This window comes from Salmo trutta, chromosome 14, assembly GCF_901001165.1.
Source record: "Salmo trutta chromosome 14, fSalTru1.1, whole genome shotgun sequence".
Lineage (NCBI taxonomy): Eukaryota > Metazoa > Chordata > Actinopteri > Salmoniformes > Salmonidae > Salmo > Salmo trutta.
The window spans coordinates 3,137,349-3,157,043 of record NC_042970.1 but is presented as its reverse complement, the minus strand read 5'-3'; the positions used below and the strand labels follow the sequence as shown (position 1 = coordinate 3,157,043).

Below are 19,695 nucleotides of genomic sequence, written 5' to 3'. Positions count from 1 at the left end.
ATTATTGAGTCATTGTTAGTTTTACACTCAACACATGACTTTGCCGTTATGCTGTAGAATTTGACCGACCGACTCGATCTTATGTGGCAATATTTGAAATGGTGTTTTTTTGCATTGGATAAAAGTAGAGACTCAGAGCTAGAAAATAGTATATCATACACTACAGTTGAGGAATAATGGGAAAGTAATTATGCTTTGAAAGTTGATAAACTTGCAACCCCATTTTTAAGACAATGGCCCTTGAATGTTTGTGCACTTACTGGAGAGTTCTTTGTCTACACCCATTCAGCATCGTTCCAACCCATACCTTTAAGCATTCACATGTGAGGCGGTAGTGTACTAAACAACCAAAGATTAAGACTAAAGGCTGGTCTATTGACATGTCTGTAGACAGTTGTCGCAGTTACATCATGAACATTCTAATGTCGTCCAACATCAAAGTTAATCTCATTATGAAAAAGTCTAAACACAAAAATAACAGGCTGCATTATATCAGCAGCATGTTGGTCCAAAATAGCATAACTGGTGTATTTTAACACCAATAAACCCATCCATTTAAGGACGGCAGAACAAGATAACTGTAACTCTGAAAGTAGACACGTCCGAGTTACCAGGTTTGCATCTAAATATTGTAAAACTTATATGATTAACCTCTAGAGGACCCCTTCGAGATAAAATCCCGTTAACGGGATTGGTTGGACAACAACCAGTGAGATAGCACGGCGCGAAAAAAATAATAATAATAATCTCAAAATTTAAATTCAAGTATTATACGGCATTTTAAAGATACTCTACTTGTCCAATCCAATCACATTGTCCAATTTCAAAAAGGCTTTACAGTGAAAGCAAAACATTCGATTATTTTAGGATAGCACATTAGCAAAAAAAAAAAGCCATTTTCCAAGCACGGATAGCCGTCACAAAACCAGATATACAGCTAAAATTAAGCACTAACCTTTGACAATCTTCATCAGATGACACTCCTAGGACATCATGTTAGACAATACATGCATTTTTTGTTCGATCAAGTTCATATTTATATCCAAAAACCCAATTTTTACATTGGCGCGTGACGTTCAGAAAATGTTCTCCCCATAACTGCCGGTGAATAGGCACATACATTTACAGAAGAACTCATAAACGTTGACAAAATGTATACAATTATGTAAAGAATTAGAGATAATCTACTCCTTTATGCAACCACTTTGTCAGATTTCAAAATAACTTTACAGAAAAAGCACATTGTTAAATATTCTGAGTACAGAACATAGCCTTCAATGCTAAGATATACAGTTAGCCTACAACCACTGCGTCGACAAAGCTCTAAAAATATGTTTGAAATATTTTCTTACCTTTGCTGATCTTCGGCGGAATGCACTCGGAAGGGCACCCACTTCTACAAGAAATGGTCATTTGTTCTGCAAAGTCCATCATTTATGTCCAAATACATCCGTTTTGTTGACCCATCCAGAACACTTTACAATGCCATGTGGCGTGGACGCAAATCCATTGACGAAATGGTAAAAAGTTCCATTACCGTTTGTAGAAACACGTCAAACGATGTTTACAATCAATCCTTTAGGGTATTTTTTTACGTAAAATTGCGATAATTTTACAACCGGGCAATAGGTATTCATCCCAGAAGAAACACAAAAAACAACGAAGTCACGTGCACGCGCGTCAAAAGACACCTGTCCTCAGACTGGCCAGTGATTGACTGAGCCACAATTTTCTGCCCGGTAGCAGGTGACGGATGAAACCAGTTCCTAAAGATTGTTGACATCCAATGGAAGAGTTAGGAAGTGCAACGTAAATCCTATGTCACTGTAGTTTTTCAAGTGATTCAAAAGAAAAACTACATTTCTAATTTCTCCCACTTCCTGATTAAATTTTTCTCAGTTTTTTTGCCTGCCAAATGAGTTCTGTTATACTCACAGACACCATTCAAACCGTTTTAGAAACTTCAGAGTGTTTCCTATCCAAATCTACTAATAATACGCATATTCTATTTTCTGGGCCAGAGTAGTAACCTGTTTAAATTGGGTACGTTTTTCATCCGGCCGTGAAAATACTGCCCCCCAGCCCCAACAGTGCAAAGAACTCATGGATATTGGAACACAATGCACAAAGAGAGTTTTTGATAACTTACAACTTCCACTGGAGATCACGAAAACGTCCCGGGAGACTGAAACATTGCCGAGAAGAGGTGCCCGGAGGCAGCATCGAGATCGTAAACAAAGGCGAGGAAAGCGGGGAGCCTCCGGGCTAATCAAAAGCTAACCCTACATCGGCTTTCACTACCTAGCCTTTTCCTCGCTAATGTCCGGTCACTGGTGAACAAAATGGACAAAATACGATTTAAGAATCATTTCACAAAAAAGGATTATGGATTGCAGCTTCATGATTTTCACAAACGTGGCTAAACAACAGCATACCCGACAACGCTATTGGGCTAGAGGGGCGCAACGTCTTCAGGGCTGATCGTACGGACTCTGGTAAAACCAGATTAGGTGGTCTGTGCATTTATGTAAACAAAGCATGGTGTACAGACAGTAACATAACCGGGAGTCACTGCTCAACCAATCTGGAGTACCTGATGATTAGGTGCAGGCCTTCCTACTTGCCTCAGGAGTCCATTGTTGTTACTGCAGCCTATATACCTCCGGATGCTAATGCTAAACTAGCAATGAAAGAACTGCAGGTTGCTATTAGCAAACAGCACATCCTGATGGTGCTTTTATTGTTTCAGGGGATTTTAACCAATCAAATCTGAAAACAGTTTTTCGCAAATTCCACCAAAATGTCTCCTGCCCCACTAGAGGAGACAATACACTTTTTATATATATTTTATTTCACCTTTATTTAACCAGGTAGGCCAGTTGAGAACAAGTTCCCCTTTACAACTGCGACCTGGCCAAGATAAAGCTAAGCAGTGTGACAAAAAACACAGAGTTACACATGGGATAAACAAAAGTACAGTCAATAACACAATAGAAAAATCTATATACAGTGTGTGCAAATGGAGTAAGGAGGTAAGGCAATAAATAGGCCATAGTTGCGAAGTACACTAGACCACATGTATACAAACATTCCGGAGGCTTACAAAGCCATTCCCCTCCCCCACCTTGGGCAGTCTGATCACCTTTGACTGTCCCCAGTGATAGTTTAACGCGTTTAATGAGGGGTAAGTACTTGGGAAGTAGATCACCAGTTTCAACACACAGACTGGAGATTGTTTGCCACTCAGGCCACCCTTGACTCCCATACGGACATTGAAACATGTGCTTCTTCCGTTCTGGATTACATCTGCATCAACAATGTCACCACCCATGAACTAATAAAGACCTTCCCCAACCAGAAGCCTTGGATGAACAGAGAGGTCCGACTACTGTTAAAGGCACGCAACGCTGCTTTTAGATCCGGCGATGCGGAAGCCTACAGCTCATCCAGGGCCCCTGAAAAAGGGCATTAAGATGGCTAAACATGACCACAAACTGCGGATTGAGGAGCACTTCAACAACAACTCTGACCCTCGACGCATGTGGCAGGGCATCCAAGCCATCACACTACCAGACAAAAAACCCTACCCCCACAGCCAGCAACGTCTCCATCACCGACGAGTAAAACAGGTTCTATGCTAGCTTCGACAGGGTCAACAAAGATCCAGCCATTAAAGCTGAGCTCCCCCCAGACAACCTCCCCTTCAGACTATCCATCGTAGATGTGTTGTCTGCACTGAGCAGGGTGAATGCACGCAAGGCTGCTGGTCCTGATGGCATCCCCGGTCGTGTGCTCAGAGCATGTGCTGGGCAGCTGGCCGAGGTCTTCACTGACATTTTCAACCTGTCACTGGCCCAGGCGGTTGTGTCCACGTGCTTCAAGGCCACAACCATTGTGCCAGTGCCGAAGCAGTCGACCGCATCAAGCCTGAATGACTTCCGACCTGTTGCACTCACTCCCACAATTATGAAGTGCCTCGAAAGACTGGTTTTTGCCTACCTTATTAAGCTCTGCCTCCCTCCAACACTGGATCCCCACCAGTTTGCCAACAGACCGAACAGGTCTACAGAGGACGCCATCTCCACAGCTTTACACTCTGCCCTGACCCACCTAGACAAAACCAACACCTACATTATGTGAGAATGCTGTTCATAGACTTTAGCTCAGCATTCTGTACGGTCAGTCCCTCTAGGCTGGTCACCAAACTCCATGACCAAGGGATCAGCCCCTTTCTCTGTAACTGGGCTTTGGACTTCCTGACCAACAGACCCCAGTCTGTCAGGTTAGACAACTTCACTTCCTCAACCCTGAATCTGAACACCGGTGTGCCACAGGGCTGCGTGCTGAGCCCCCTCCTGTACTCCCTCTTCACCTATGACTGCATTCCTGTACACGGTTCCAACACCACCGTCAACTTCGCAGACGACACCACGGTGGTAGGCCTGATCAGTGACAATGATGAGTCAGCCTACAGGGAGGAGGTCAAGCACCTGGCTGCATGGTGTGCTGATAACAACCTGACCCTCAATGCAAAGAAAACCAAGGAGCTCATTGTGGATTACAGGAAGTCTAAAAGCTGCAGCCACGCCCCAGTTCTCATTGATGGCACTGAGGTGGAGAGTATGCCCAGCTTCAAATTCCTGGGTGTCTACATCTCCGATGACCTCTCCTGGACCCTCAACACCTCAACCCTGGTCAAGAAGGCGCAGCAGCGCCTGTACTTTTTGAGGAGGCTGAAGAAGGCCCGCCTGTCTCCCAAGATCCTGGTGAACTTTTACCGCTGCACGGTTGAAAGCATTCTGACTAACTGCGTCACCGTGTGGTTTGACGGATGCTCCGTGGGCGACCGGAAGATGCTGCAACGGGTGTTGAAAACGACCCAGCACATCACTGGTGCCCAGCTCCCTGCCATCCTAGACCTCCAGTGCAAGCGGTGTCTGCGTAGGGCGCGCGGCATCATCAGGGACCCTTCACATCCATGCCACAAACTGTTTTCCCTCCTACCATCAGGCAGGCGGTACAGGTCTCTACGTTCCCACACTAGCAGGCTCAAGAACAGTCTCTTTCCAGCTACTGTACTCTGTGACACGGCACTAGCCATACCCACCCGCCCACCGCTGAGTACTGCCTCTCAGGGACCTGGTTGCAATACTCCCTTTTCACTGTTGACGGTACTACTGGACTCTGACATTGCTTTGCAAATTCTGATTAAGGACATTATTCAGTTGTACATGTCTACCTCGGTAACCTCATTGCTGCTATCCCTGCATTTCAGTTGCATACCTCCTTGCACTTTAAATGTTCCTTCATTGCACATTTAGACTTGTCATTTGTATTTGCTATTTGCCTTCATTGCACATTTATACATTCCACTTAATAACATACAAGTAAAACAATTAAGTACAATGTCATTTTTATGCACTCTTTTATTTGCACTTCTGACCAGATGCTAACTGCATTTCGTTGTACTGTACTTGTTCAATGACAATAAAGTTGAATCTAATCTCATAAGAAAGACAGACAGTGAATATGCTCACTCACCGGGGATATGGCTGATGTTCTCTGCTGGTGCTAATAATTTAGGATACTGTTTACTCAATAAGTTCATAATTTTGATAACTAAAAGACAGATTGGAGTTTTTTCATTGTCATCTCTTTACAGCAATAGCCATTTGCTTTCTAAACTGTTTTTCTGCGATTGTATTTTTAAATATTGCAATATCCCTGGCTGGGTCTCTCTTCTTTTCACTGACATTTGTAACTCAAAAATCATCTATTTGGTATTTGCTGCACATGCTGCCCAAACTGCGGGCCCTTCCGACTGTAGGCTATGCGATTTAAAACAATCCACAACAAATGAATAAATAAAAGAAGCTAATGATCCTCTGTGGCCAAATCATGCTTTCTGGTGTAGTAGCCTATTTTGAATAATTGTATTTATTTCGGTTTAGACAGGAGTAAGTTTATTAGGCTATATCATTTTGGCAATTTAGTTCAATTTACTTTAGGGAAAGCTTAGCTTCCCTAGCCTTATGGACTATGCCTTTTAATGTGCCAAAAACACAACCTGTCATGATGTTTACATCTAATTGTCAAACAATCACTTAAAGGCGCTCCTTTAGGCTACCCGTTCCCTCACAAAATAATTCCATCATCCAAACTCCAACAGTGCACTGTTGATAAATGGAAAGAGACATCTGTTACAAAACACCTAGTGTATTGTAATGACATTCTGCGATTGTCATTAGGATTAAGCCTGTAGAATGAATTGATGCTTCCACTATTGTCTGCTTGCACCTCTGCCTCGTAATTGTGATAGGCTCATATTTTACCAGTACAGCATACCCCCACTATTCATTTAGCTGGACTCCATAGTACCCCCACTATTCATTTTGCTGGACTCCATAGTACCCCCACTATTTATTTAGCTGGACTCCATAGTATCCCCACTAGTTATTTTGCTGGACTCCATAGTACCCCCACTAGTTATTTTGCTGGACTCCATAGTACCCCCACTAGTTATTTTGCTGGACTCCATAGTACCCCCACTAGTTATTTTGCTGGACTCCATAGTACCCCCACTAGTTATTTTGCTGGACTCCATAGTACCCCCACTAGTTATTTTGCTGGACTCCATAGTACCCCCACTAGTTATTTTGCTGGACTCCATAGTACCCCCACTAGTTATTTTGCTGGACTCCATAGTACCCCCACTATTCATTTTGCTGGACTCCATAGTACCCCCACTATTCATTTTGCTGGACTCCATAGTACCCCCACTAGTTATTTTGCTGGACTCCATAGTACCCCCACTAGTTATTTTTTCTGGACTCCATAGTACCCCCACTAGTTATTTTTGCTGGTCTCCATAGTACCCCCACTAGTTATTTTTGCTGGACTCCATAGTACCCCCACTAGTTATTTTTGCTGGACTCCATAGTACCCCCACTAGTTATTTTTGCTGGACTCCATAGTACCCCCACTAGTTATTTTGCTGGACTCCATAGTACCCCCACTAGTTATTTTGCTGGACTCCATAGTACCCACTAGTTATTTTGCTGGACTCCATAGTACCCCCACTAGTTATTTTTTCTGGACTCCATAGTACCCCCACTATTCATTTTGCTGGACTCCATAGTACCCCCACTATTCATTTTGCTGGACTCCATAGTATCCACAATTTATTTTGCTGGACTCCATAGTACCCCCACTAGTTATTCTGCCGGACTCCATAGTATCCCCACTATTTATTCTGGACTCCATACCGGACTCAATTTACTGTTTATTTTGTTTGCCAGGTTGGTTCTAGTTCTAACTGATGTACATGTAACCGATGTGAAATGGCTAGTTAGTTAGCGGTGGTGCGCGCTAATAGCGTTTCAATCAGTGACGTCACTCGCTCTGAGACTTGAAGTAGGGTTTCCCCTTTTGTGGCGCGATGGGTAACGATGCTTCGTGGGGTGTCAGTTGTTGATGTGTGCAAGGGTCCCTGGTTCGAGCCCAGGTTGGGGCGAAGAGAGGGACGGAACCTACACTGTTACATACAGTCGTTGCCAAAAGTTTTGAGAATGACACAAATATTAATTTTCACAAAGTCTGCTGCCTCAGTTTGTATGATGGCAATTTGCATATACTCCAGAATGTTATGAAGAGTGATCAGATGAATTGCTATTAATTGCAAAGTCCCTCTTTGCCATGCAAATGAACTGAATCCCCCAAAGCATTTTCACTGCATTTCAGCCCTGCCACAAAAGGACCAGCTGACATCATGTCAGTAATTCTCTCGTTAACACAGGTGTGAGTGTTGACGAGGACAAGGCTGGAGATCACTCTGTCATGCTGATTGAGTTCGAATAACAGACTGGAAGCTTCAAAAGGAGGGTGGTGCTTGGAATCATTGTTCTTCCTCTGTCAATCATGGTTACCTGCAAGGAAACACGTGCCGTCATCATTGCTTTGCACAAAAAGGGCTTCACAGGCAAGGATATTGCTGCCAGTAAGACTGCACCTAAATCAACCATTTATCGGATCATCAAGAACTTCAAGGAGAGCGGTTCAATTGTTGTGAAGAAGGCTTCAGGGCGCCCAAGAAAGTCCAGCAAGCGCCAGGACCGTCATTTTCTCTGATGAAGCCCCTTTCCGATTGTTTGGGGTATCCGGAAAAAAAGCTTGTCCGGAGAAGACAAGGAGAGCAAATTCTCCCAACCATCCAGGAAGAGTTAGGTGACGAACAATGCCTTTTCCAGCATGATGGAGCACCTTGCCATAAGGCAAACGTGATAACTAAGTGGCTCGGGGAACAAAACATCGATATTTTGAGTCCATGGCCAGAAAACTCCCCAGACCTTAATCCCATTGAGAACTTGTGGTCAATCCTCAAGAGGTGGGTGGACAAACAAAATCAAATCAGTTTATTTGTCACGTGCGCCGAATACAACAGGTGTAGTAGACCTTACAGTGAAATGCTGAATACAACAGGTGTAGTAGACCTTACAGTGAAATGCTTACTTACAGGCTCTAACCAATAGAGCAAAAAAGGTGTTAGGTAAGGTAAGAAAAGGTAAGTAAAGAAATAAAATAACAGTAAAAAGACAGGCTATATACAGTAGCGAGGCTACATACAGACACAGGTTAGTCAGGCTGATTTGAGGTAGTATGTACATGGTTAAAGTGACTATGCATATATGATGAACAGAGAGTAGCAATAGTGTAAAAGAGGGGTTGGCGGTTGGCGGGTGGCGGGACACAATGCAGATAGCCCGGTTAGCCAATGTGCGGGAGCACTGGTTGGTCGCCCCAAAACCCACAAATTCTGACAAACACCAAGCATTGATTAGGCAAGAATGGGCTGCCATCAGTCAGGATGTGGCCCAGAAGTTAATTGACAGCATGCCAGGGCGGATTGCAGAGGCCTTGAAAAAGAAGGGTCAACACTGCAAATATTGACTCTTTGCATCAACTTCATGTAATTGTCAATAAAAGCCTTTGACACTTATGAAATGCTTGTAATTATACTTCAGTATTCCATAGTAACATCTGACAAAAATATCTAAAGACACTGAAGCAGCAAACTTTGTGGAAATTAATATTTGTGTCATTCTCAAAACTTTTGGCCACGACTGTATACTGTGTCTTTGGGTTGCCAGGTTGGTTGTAGTTCTAACTGCTGTATACTGTGCCTTTGGGTTGCCAGGTTGTGGGTTCCTCCATGCAGCTGATCGGAGAGCACCAGGCAGAGGACAGGCAGCTCATCTCTGATCTGGTGCTGACTAAGATGAACCAGGCTCAGCCAAGGACGGCCGCTCACTCTCCTGTCCAGAGACCGGTAAGGAAGCTATCACTACTGTGTATCTGCATCAAATCAAATCAAATCCAAATCAAATTTATTTATATAGCCCTTCTTACATCAGCTGATATCTCAAAGTGCTGTACAGAAACCCAGCCTAAAACCCCAAACAGCAAGCAATGCAGGTGTAGAAGCACAGTGGCTAGGAAAAACTCCCTAGAAAGGCCAAAACCTAGGAAGAAACCTAGAGAGGAACCAGGCTATGAGGGGTGGCCAGTCCTCTTCTGGCTGTGCTGGGTGGAGATTATAACAGCACATGGCCTAGATGTTCAAATGTTCATAAATGACCAGTGTCGTGTCTTTGGCTATGCCGGATTAAGTGATATGACATGCTAACCTATAAAATTCTTTCTCTAATTAATATTACCTGATTAAGCTAATCATGTAAATGTAATTAACTAGAAAGCCGGGGCACCACGGAAGAACGTTTATAGAGCTGTTATCTTCCGAATAAACTCTTAAAATACTTAGTAATATTTTACATCGATAGCAGTCAATATTAACCCTTATCTTATTTTCAGTCTCATAATGAAAGTTGTAAATTCTTGGTTATCTTCACGAACCCTGGCAAACAAGTTGAATCAGCAATACAAAATTGGGTTTAATTATTTATTTACTAAATACCTAACTAATCACAGCGAATTACAAATACACAGAATACCAATGATGTCATACAGAAAACGTCCCGGTGGACGGAACCTGGTTACTCAAAGGAAAGGGCTTGAATGAAAGAGCGGGAAGACTTAGGAGCCACAAAGAGCAGCTATGCTATCGTAAATACATTATCTTATGCATTCTAAATTACCGCCCATTTGGAAAAGGAAAATGCAATAAATATTTACTCTGAGCTGTGCTTCGGTAGATTGGTCGTAGATGCTGGCCGGGTTGGCCAACAGATCTTCCTGTACTCGGAACAATGTCTCTGGTAGTAAATTGGATACGTGGTGGTATCTTCGTCTGTTTGTTAGACTGGATCCGTCGTCCGTCCTTTCCTAGCCCACGTCGACAGCGGCAGCTGCTAACTCAACGGCTAGGAAGTATCACTTCTGTAGTGAATAAGCTCAAAGTTCATACCAGTTCATACCATAGCTCACGCCGAGGTTGGCTTAGTTCTGTCCTTGACATGTGTGTCCTTCTAACGTAGAGGCTGCAGACCTCCCATACTGGAACCACTTGGTTATCTTTTCGTCAAAGGCTTATATAGTGGAGAGGGGGGGAGGATGTGTTTCATCGTTTATAACCCCTCCTCTTCACAGGGGTGGGCCACTGATCAAGCAGGGCACTTTCCTTATGAAAACCCAAATCTCTCATTTGGAAGCTAAAATTACATTTAATCTCCTAACAAACAATTTCAATATCAAACATTTCAATTGCATAACAATTCCATGTGACTCTGATAACTAGAGGGTGGATACTTTCCCAGGTACAGTTTATGTCGTCCTGTCATCAGTCATAATGTCACAGATAACAACGAACTGACATAGATACTCATTACGTTCTCAAGCATATTTCCAACTGGTTTTATTACCAAAATATGTTTCCTTTTCCCCATTTGTTTGATGTTCCCAGACTCTCTATATTTAACAGGACAGCAGTCCTTCAGTAGGGTCAGTAAGAGAGGGGAAGGGAGAAAGGTATTTATGGGGGGGTCATAAACCTTACCCACAGGCCAACGTCATGACACCAGCATTGTCAAATAATAATAATCATAGTAGTTCTGCATCCCTGCATCCCTCAATAGACACTATATCTGAGATGCAGGTTAAAGATGTGAGGAGTGAAATGCAGATGAAGTTTGATCTGTCATGTTGTTTTCAGAACAGTTTGTCTTTGCTCACGTCACCCCCTGGTGGGAAGACTCATTATCAGTCCTTTCTCATTGTACATTCTGTCATGTTTGTCTTTATTTGTCAACAGCCTTATATGTTAGTTTTTCTCAATTGCTTGAGCACATTTGTCCAATCAGAATTCACTTTTTCAAAACAATTAACACGCAGCCCCAAACTGAAACACGGTGGCCAAAATAACCCACTTAATTTGTAAAATGCATTAAACCCCTATAGTCGATGTCTGGGCTCCCGCAAAAATCAAATTAGCATAATACAACAATTCCCATAAAAATCTGTCAGTTTAAGATAGAGATGTTTTTTTTAATTGGATGTGTCTCAATCCACCACATCTGCCGATGTCGCACTTCCGCGGTAAAAGTTGTGTTTGTCAGACCATGAGATATCCCACAAAATTGTCTGTAGCGTCCGAATGGTTTGGCATTTTGACATTTTGCTATAAGACCCCTACAAGCGTGTGAAGTTGGCACAGCCGATCTGCCAACTTCTGTCTGTAGCGGATGAACAGTTTGGGCTTTTCCCTCTGTGGAAAGGTGAGACTCTCACAAACACGTGTTGGTTGTTTTGCTCTAGGATGCCCACAGGCCTCACAACACTCATCTGAAGGTCCCCCAGTACCAGTTGAATAAATTAATGGAAGTATACAGTGCCTTCGGAAAGTTTTCAGACCCCTTGACTTTTTCCACATTTTGCTACGTTACAGCCTTATTCTAAAATTGATTAAATCGTTTTTTCCCCTCAATCTACACACAATGCCCTATAATGACAAAGCAAAAACAGATTTAAAGAAAATGTTTGCTAATTTATAAAATAAACAAACCTGGAAATATTCCATTTACATAGGTATTCAGACCCTTTACTGAGTACTTTGAATCACCTTTGGCAGCAAACACAGCATCGGGTCTTCTTGGGTATGACGCTACAAGCTTGGCACACCTGTATTTGGGGAGTTTCTCCCATTCTTCTCTGCAGATCATCTCAAGCTCTGTCAGGTTGGATGGGGAGCTTTGCTGCACAGCTATTTTCAGGTCTCTCCTGAAAAGTCCGGGCTTTGGCTGGGCCACTCAGGACATTCAAAAACTTGTCCTGAAAGCACCCCTGTGTTGTCTTGGCTGTGTGCTTAGGGTCGTTGTCCTGTTGGAAGGTGAACATTCACCTCCGTTCCACTTTGCCTCGATCCTGACTAGTCTCCCAGTCACCGCCGCTGGAAAACGTCTCCACAGCTTCATGCAGCCACCACCATGTTTCGACGTAGGGATGGTGCCAGATTTCCTCCAGATGTGACACTTGGCATTCAGTCCAACGAGTTTAATCTTGGTTTCATCAGACCAGAGAATCTTGCTTCTCATGGTCTGAGAGTCCTTTAGGTGCCTTTTGGCAAACTCCAAGTTGGCTGTCATGGGCATTTTACTGAGGAGTGGCTTCCATCTGGACACTACCGTTAAGGCCTGATTGGTGGAGTGCTGCAGAGATGTTGTCCTTCTGGAAAGTTCTCCGATCTCCACAGAGGAACTCTGGAGCTCTGTCAGAGTGACCATCGGGTTCTTGATCACCTCCCTGACCAAGGACCTTCTCCCCCGAATGCTCAGTTTGGCTGAGCGGCCAGCTCTAGGAAGAGTCTTGGTGGTTCCAAACTTCTTCCATTTAAGATTGATGGAGAACACTGTGTTCTTGGGGACCTTCAATGCTGCAGATATTTAGTACCCTTCACCAGATCTGTGCCGCGACACAATCCTGTCTCGGAGCTCTACAGACAATTCCTTCTACCTCATGGCTTGGTTTTTGCTCTGACATGCACTGTCAACTGTGGGACCTTATATAGACAGGTGTGTGCCTTTCCAAATCATGTCCAATCAATTAAATGTATGACAGGTGGACTCCAATCAAGTTGAAGTTGATACTCAAGGGTCTGAATACTTATGTAAATAAGGTATTTTGGTTTTTTAAATGTAATACATTTGCCAAAATTTCTAAAAACCTGTTTCCCTTTTGTCATAATGGGGTATTGTGTGTAGATTGAGGATTTTTTTTATTTAATCGATTTTAGAATAAGGCTGTAACACAACAATGTTGAATGTTGAAAAAAATCAAGGGGTCTGAATACTTTCTGAAGGCACTGTATATGGAGACTGTTTAGTGCCAAAAAATGTTAAAAAATGTTAAAAAAATAATAATAATTTTTCTTGATCTTTCTTATATCACTCAGATATAGGAAAGACACTTCAGAATAAACTTCCTTTAGATTTTTTTGGGGGGGACTAGCTGTTGTTCCATGTAGTGAATAAGTTATTCACTGTGTTTGTAAGGGCTAATAGCAGTAAGGCCCCAAAAATGTTTTCATCAAACATATACAGTACCAGTCAAAAGTTTGGACACAGGTACTCATTCAAGGGTTTTTCTTTATTTGTACTATTTTCAACTTTGTAGAATAATTGTGAAGACATCAAAACTATGAAATAACACATATGGAATCATGTAGTAACCAAAATAGTGGTAAACCCTTTGCCTTGATGACAGCTTTGCACACTCGTGGCATTCTCTCAACCAGCTTCACCTGGAATGCTTTTACAACAGTATTGAAGGAGTTCACACACATGCTAAGCACTTGTTGGCTGCTTTTCCTTCACTCTGCGGTCCAACTCATCCCAAACCATCTCAATTGGGTTGATGTCGGGTGATTGTGGAGGCCAGGTCATCTGATGCAAAATTCCATTACTCTCTTTCTTGGTCAAATAGCCCTTACACAGCCTGGAGGTGTGTTTTGGGTCATTGTCTTCTTGAAAAAAAAATGATAGTCACACTAAGCACAAACCAGATGGGATTGCGTATCACTGCAGAATGCTGTGGTAGCTATGCTGGTTAAGTGTGCCTTACATTCTAAATAAATCACAGACAGTGTCACCAGCAAAGCATCCACACACAATCACACCTCCTCCTCCATGCTTCACGGTGGGAACCACACATGCAGAGATCATCCGTTCAGCTACTCTACGTCTCACAAAGACATGGTGGTTGGAACCAAAAATCTCAAATTTGGACTCATCAGACCAAAGGACAGATTTCCACCGGTCTAATGTCCATTGCTCGTGTTTCTTGAGAGATTGAGATGTGTCTGTTACTTGAACTCTGTAAAGCATTTATTTGGGCTGCAATTTCTCAGGCTGGTAACTCTAATGAACTTGTTCTCTGCAGCCGAGGTAACTCTGGGTCTTCCTTTCCTGTGGCAGTCGTCATGAGAGCTAGTTTCATCATAGCGCTTGATCGTTTTTGCGACTGCACCTGAAGAAACTTTAAAAGTTCTTAATTTTCCAGATTGACTTACCTTCATGTCTTAAAGTGATGATGGACTGTTTCAATTTGGTTATTTGAGCTGTTCTTGCCATAATATGGACTTAGCCTTATTTGGTAAAAGACCATCTTCTGTATACCACCCCTACCTTGGCACAACCAACTGATTCACTCTAATGTATTTAAGAGGGATAGAAATTCCACAAATTAACTTCTAACAAGGCAACCTGTTAATTGAAATGCATTCCAGGTGACTACCTCATGAAGCTGGATGAGAGAATGCCAAGAATGTGCAAAGCTGTCATCAAGGCAAAGGCTGGTTACTTTGAAGAATCTCAAATATAAATTATATTTTGATTTAACACTTTTTTTGGTTACTACATGATTCCATATGTGTTATTTATAGTGTTGATGTCTTCACTATTATTCTACAATGTAGAAAATTAAGAAAAAAATAAGAAAAACCCTTGAATGACTAGGTGTCAACTTTTGACTGGTACTGTATGTTTCCTAAAATGATTTTGACCAAAGATGACCAATGCAGAAAGACTGTCACTAAAGAGCATGAATATCCAGAAACAAAAGGCTTTTCTTTAACTTTTTCCATTTGAACTTAGAGCTGAACTTTCTTCCTCTATGGGCCCCTCTACCTCTCCTTTGTCCTTGGCCTCTTACTTGGTCCATTCTTGCAAAAAGCAATTCAGAGGTGGCCTCTTTTATGCATGAATAAGGTCTGATTGAACAATTGGGCAAATAAGTTTTGCACATGCGCAGTAATTTATATCAGCTTTTTCGTTTTTTTTGGAGTGTTTACTGTTTTGCAAAAATGTGCTTAGCATTTGCATTGTGTGTGTGTGAAAGCAATGAGAAATTGCTTACACTTTAGCTAAAAATAATACTGTTGTGCTCAGTAGATTCTGATGGGGATCAAGTGGACCCCAGTTCATTAAGTGTCTTAGCAATCCAGAAAAACTGTAGTCAATGTTAAATGTGTGTTACAGTCACAGACCTGCATTGTACTGCTGATTATGTTGCTGATACCTGAGCTATTCCACCATGTAACTATACCCCTGTCATGATGTCTGTTCATGTCTCTGTCTGTTTCAGAAGGAAGTGGCAGAGCCAACCAAGAACCCCGGACAGTGGCGCCAATCTCAAGGTTCTTTACTTTACATTCTAGACCGTAATGGTGTTGCTGTAGAAACCACTCAGGTTCAGGCCAAGTGATTGGCCAGTTAGAAATCTCAGGCTGGCCTCCTGAGTGGCGCAGCGGTCAAATGCACTGCATCGCAGTGCTTGAGGCATCACTACAGACCCGGGTTTGATCCCAGGCTGTTTCACAGCTGGCCATGACCGGGAGACCCATGAGGTGGCGCACAATTTGCCCAGCGTCGTCCTGGTTAGGCAATGGTTTGGCCGGCCGGGATGTACTTGTCCTGTCGGGCTCTAGCGACTCCTTGCAGCGGGCCAGGCGCATGCAAGCTGACTTCGGTCACCAGGTGTACGTGTTTCCTGCGACACATTGGTAAGCTGGCTTCCGGTTTAAGCGAGGGGTGTGTAAAGTAGTACGGCTTGGCAGGGTCGTGTTTCGGAGGACACACGCAAAAGTGCACTGTATGTAACTGTTATGAATTTTGTGTTGTCAATTTGTGGTCTGCTGTATTTAAACGCCACTTTAAACATGTACATGTTACTGCAACAAAAGGTCCCCATGGGGACAATAAAGTCAGCAAAGTAAAGAAAGAACCATAAATGTTGAAGCCATCTGAAATATTTATTTGAGAATTAGAAAACGTACATTTAGTTTCCTGCATTAAGTACCAATTTTAAATCAACCAGGACTTTCTGCAAGGCAACAAAATCAGATTTCAGCTCCAACATAGCCTGGTCAGCCGTAAGGGCAATAGCGTACATACCAGTGTAATCTGCATACAGATGAATGTTACAGGTTTTTGCAGATAGACTAACATTATTTATCTAATTAGTAAAGAGGACAGGTCCCAAACTCGATCCCTGCAAGACACCTTTAGTAATATTGAGGTAACTTCACTTGACACCATCAGAAAGCACACATTGTGCCTCATCTCAGCGGTCCCCAACCTTTTTTGGGCCACGGACCTGTTTAATGTCAGACAATATTTTCACGGACCGGCCTTTAAGGTGTGGCGGATAAATACACAAAATAAAATGATACAACCGGCATAAAAACGGTGGTATTTTTGAAATATATGTAATGTCGTGTGTGGAGGACCAAGACGCAACAGGGAAGTGTATACTCATCTTCTCTTTTTAATATATAAGAAGGAGAAACAAAATAAACACGTATACAATTAACAGAAACGACACTAACAGTTCTGTCAGGTGACAAGCACAAAACAGAATACAACTACCCACAATCCACAATACAAACACACCCCTAATTATAGGACCTTCAATCAGTGGCAACGACAGACAGCTGCCTCCAACTGAAGGCCCCAACACCAATTAACTAAACATAGAAATACAAATGACTAGACAGAACATAGAAATAAACTAACATAGAACAATAACCAAAATCGTGGACTAATAAATCAAAAACCCCTCTCTACATGGACACATACACACAACCACCATGAACCACATAAAACAAATACCCCCTGCCACGTCCTGACCAAACTAAACACCAACAAATACCCCCTGCCACGTCCTGACCAAACTAAACACTAACAAATACCCCTTGCCACGTCCTGACCAAACTAAACACTAACAAATACCCCCTGCCACGTCCTGACCAAACTAAACACTAACAAATACCCCCTGCCACGTCCTGACCAAACTAAACACTAACAAATACCCCCTGCCACGTCCTGACCAAACTAAACACTAACAAATCACACCTTTACAGGTCAGAACGTGACAATATAATAATAATAATAATAAACGTGAATCCACTGTGTACTCGTATGCAACTTTATTAGCAGCGTCCTCGTAACATCGCACCAACAACATAACATGAGTAACATCCTCTCTGCCCCCAAACACTCTCTGGTCGCTATGGTAACGTTTAAACATGCCTTAAAAATAAGATGCAACACAAAAACAAATATAAAGTGCATGAAAAATACAACTCACCATAACGCTAAATCAGTGGGAGCCCTGAGCTTGTCTCTCTGCAACGAGACGGTCCCATCTAGGGGTAATGGGAGACAATTGTGTTGCTTATGTCCAGTCTACTCCGTAATTTTGTTTTGGTTGCTGTCACTGCAGAAAATCCCACTTCACACAATTAGGATGTCGGAAATGGCAACAGGGTTTTCAATGCTGTTGTGGCGATCTCAGGGTATTCTGCCGTGACTTTAATCCAGAACACCGGCAGAGTTGTTGTCTCGAACATACTTTTAAGGCCGCCATCTTTTGCGATCTCCAGCAGTTGATCTTCTTCTTGCATAGACCTGCTGGATTCACCTGGTTTGTTGACAAATGGGTCGCGGATCCATTCCTTGGCAGTTCGTGGGTCTTTTGTGGTTGGGAAGTAGCACTCAAACTCTTTTAAAAGCAAAGACAGGTGATCGTGCACCAGCTGGGACAATGAAGGCTCGGGCTCAGTCTCTTCCAAAATCCCTGTGAATGTTTGAAACATGTCAAATATAACTCTGTTCATGCGCCGTCCCCACAAATCCAGTTTGGCTTTAAATGCAGTTACTTTTGGTATTTGTCAGGGTTTTTCTTTATTTTGTGTTTTGTATTGTATGTATTATAACATGATACTGTTCTGTGTCCTACCTTTAGGGGGTGCAGTGCAGGCCCAGCTCACTCAACCACAGAGTGTGGAGCCTCCAGCAGAGTTAGCGCCCAAGGTGTCCCCTCCGGTTTTAAGAGCGGCCACCATCCCCATTCAAAAGCAAGCCTCCACTCCAGTGGCAAAACCATACTCTGCTCCAGTCTCTAGGCCAGCCCCTGCCCCAGTGCAAAAGAAATCCTCTTCCCCTCCACCAAAGCCACCCCCTCCTGCGATGGTAAAGACGACCTCTGCTCAAGTACCAAAGCCTATCCCTCCCCCGGTGCAAAAGCCTGCCCCAGCTCCAGCTCCAGCCCCAGCCCCAGCCCATGTCTCAGCCCCAGTCCCTGCCCCAGCCCCAGCCCCAGCCCCAGTCCCTGCCCCAGCCCCAGCCCCAGCCCATGTCTCAGCCCCAGTCTCAGCCCCAGCCCATGTCTCAGCCCCAGCTCCAGCCCATGTCTCAGCCCCAGTCCTATCCCCAATCCTGGCCCCAGTCTCAGCTCCAGCCCATGTCTCAGCCCCAGTCCTATCCCCAATCCTGGCCCCTGTCTCAGTCCCTGCCCATGTCTCACCCCCAGCCCCAGCTGCTGCCCCTGTCTCAGTCCCTGCCCCTGTCTCACCCCCAGTTCCACCCCCTGCCCCCACTACACAGCAGCCCAAGCCCCAGCCTCAGGTGTCTCCATCAGCAGCCCCTCCCCCAGGGAAGCCAGCAGAGCTGCCCGCTCTGCCTCCCAAGCCCAAGCCTATACCTCCTGTACGCCGCAACTCCAAGCCCCTGATCCAGCCCAAACCCCAGACCCCCCTTCCACCCCTTGGCCTGAAGCCCAATCCTGATGCTGTGTCTTCATCCAGAGCGCCAGGCCAGTCCCTGTCCCCAAAGAGGTCCCCTGGGAGGGTGCAGTCCCCTTTCTTGCCCCAGTCTCCAGCTAAAGCTCAGCCACCAACGGTCCTTTCCCCAGACTTTCACCCAGACCCCACCCCTATTATGATGCCCATGTCCTCCACTGGCACTGCCATGGCTCCTGAGCCTGCTCCAGAGCCTACTCCAGTCTCAGTTTCAGCCTCATTCCCATCCCCAGCCTTATCCCCAGTCTCAGCCTCATCCCCAGCCCCAGCCTCAGTCTCAGCTTCATCCCCACTACCAGTCTCAGCCCCCGCCCCAGCCCCAGAATCAGCTGAAGCTCAGCCTCCGGTTGAAGAACAGCCAGCACCCAAGGGCCATCCACTGCTGAAGTAAGAGCTTTAGCTACATTAAACAAAAATGATGACATGGTGACAATGTTGTCAGAGCCATTACCCTGATGTACTGTGTGTTTGTTCTAGTAAGTCCCAGTCCCTAACCAGGTTAGCTTTAGGGTTAGGGTTTAAGGTCAGGTTTAAGGTGATGTCTCTGTCTCTGCAGTAAGTCCCTGACCAGGTTAGCTTTAGGGTTAGGGTACCTCTTGACGCTCTGATCC

At 44.0% G+C, this 19,695-nt stretch overlaps 1 protein-coding gene across 1 annotated transcript in view; it reads left to right on the top strand.

The window, feature by feature from the left end:
• Window positions 1-19,695, top strand: part of LOC115207248 (synapsin-2) — a 163,143-nt gene that overhangs the window by 136,649 nt on the left and 6,799 nt on the right. The window contains exons 10-12 of the mRNA XM_029774222.1: window positions 9,194-9,325; window positions 15,589-15,640; window positions 18,250-19,471. Of these exons, the coding sequence (XP_029630082.1) occupies window positions 9,194-9,325; window positions 15,589-15,640; window positions 18,250-19,471 (1,406 nt within the window). The remainder of the gene's footprint in view (window positions 1-9,193; window positions 9,326-15,588; window positions 15,641-18,249; window positions 19,472-19,695) is intronic.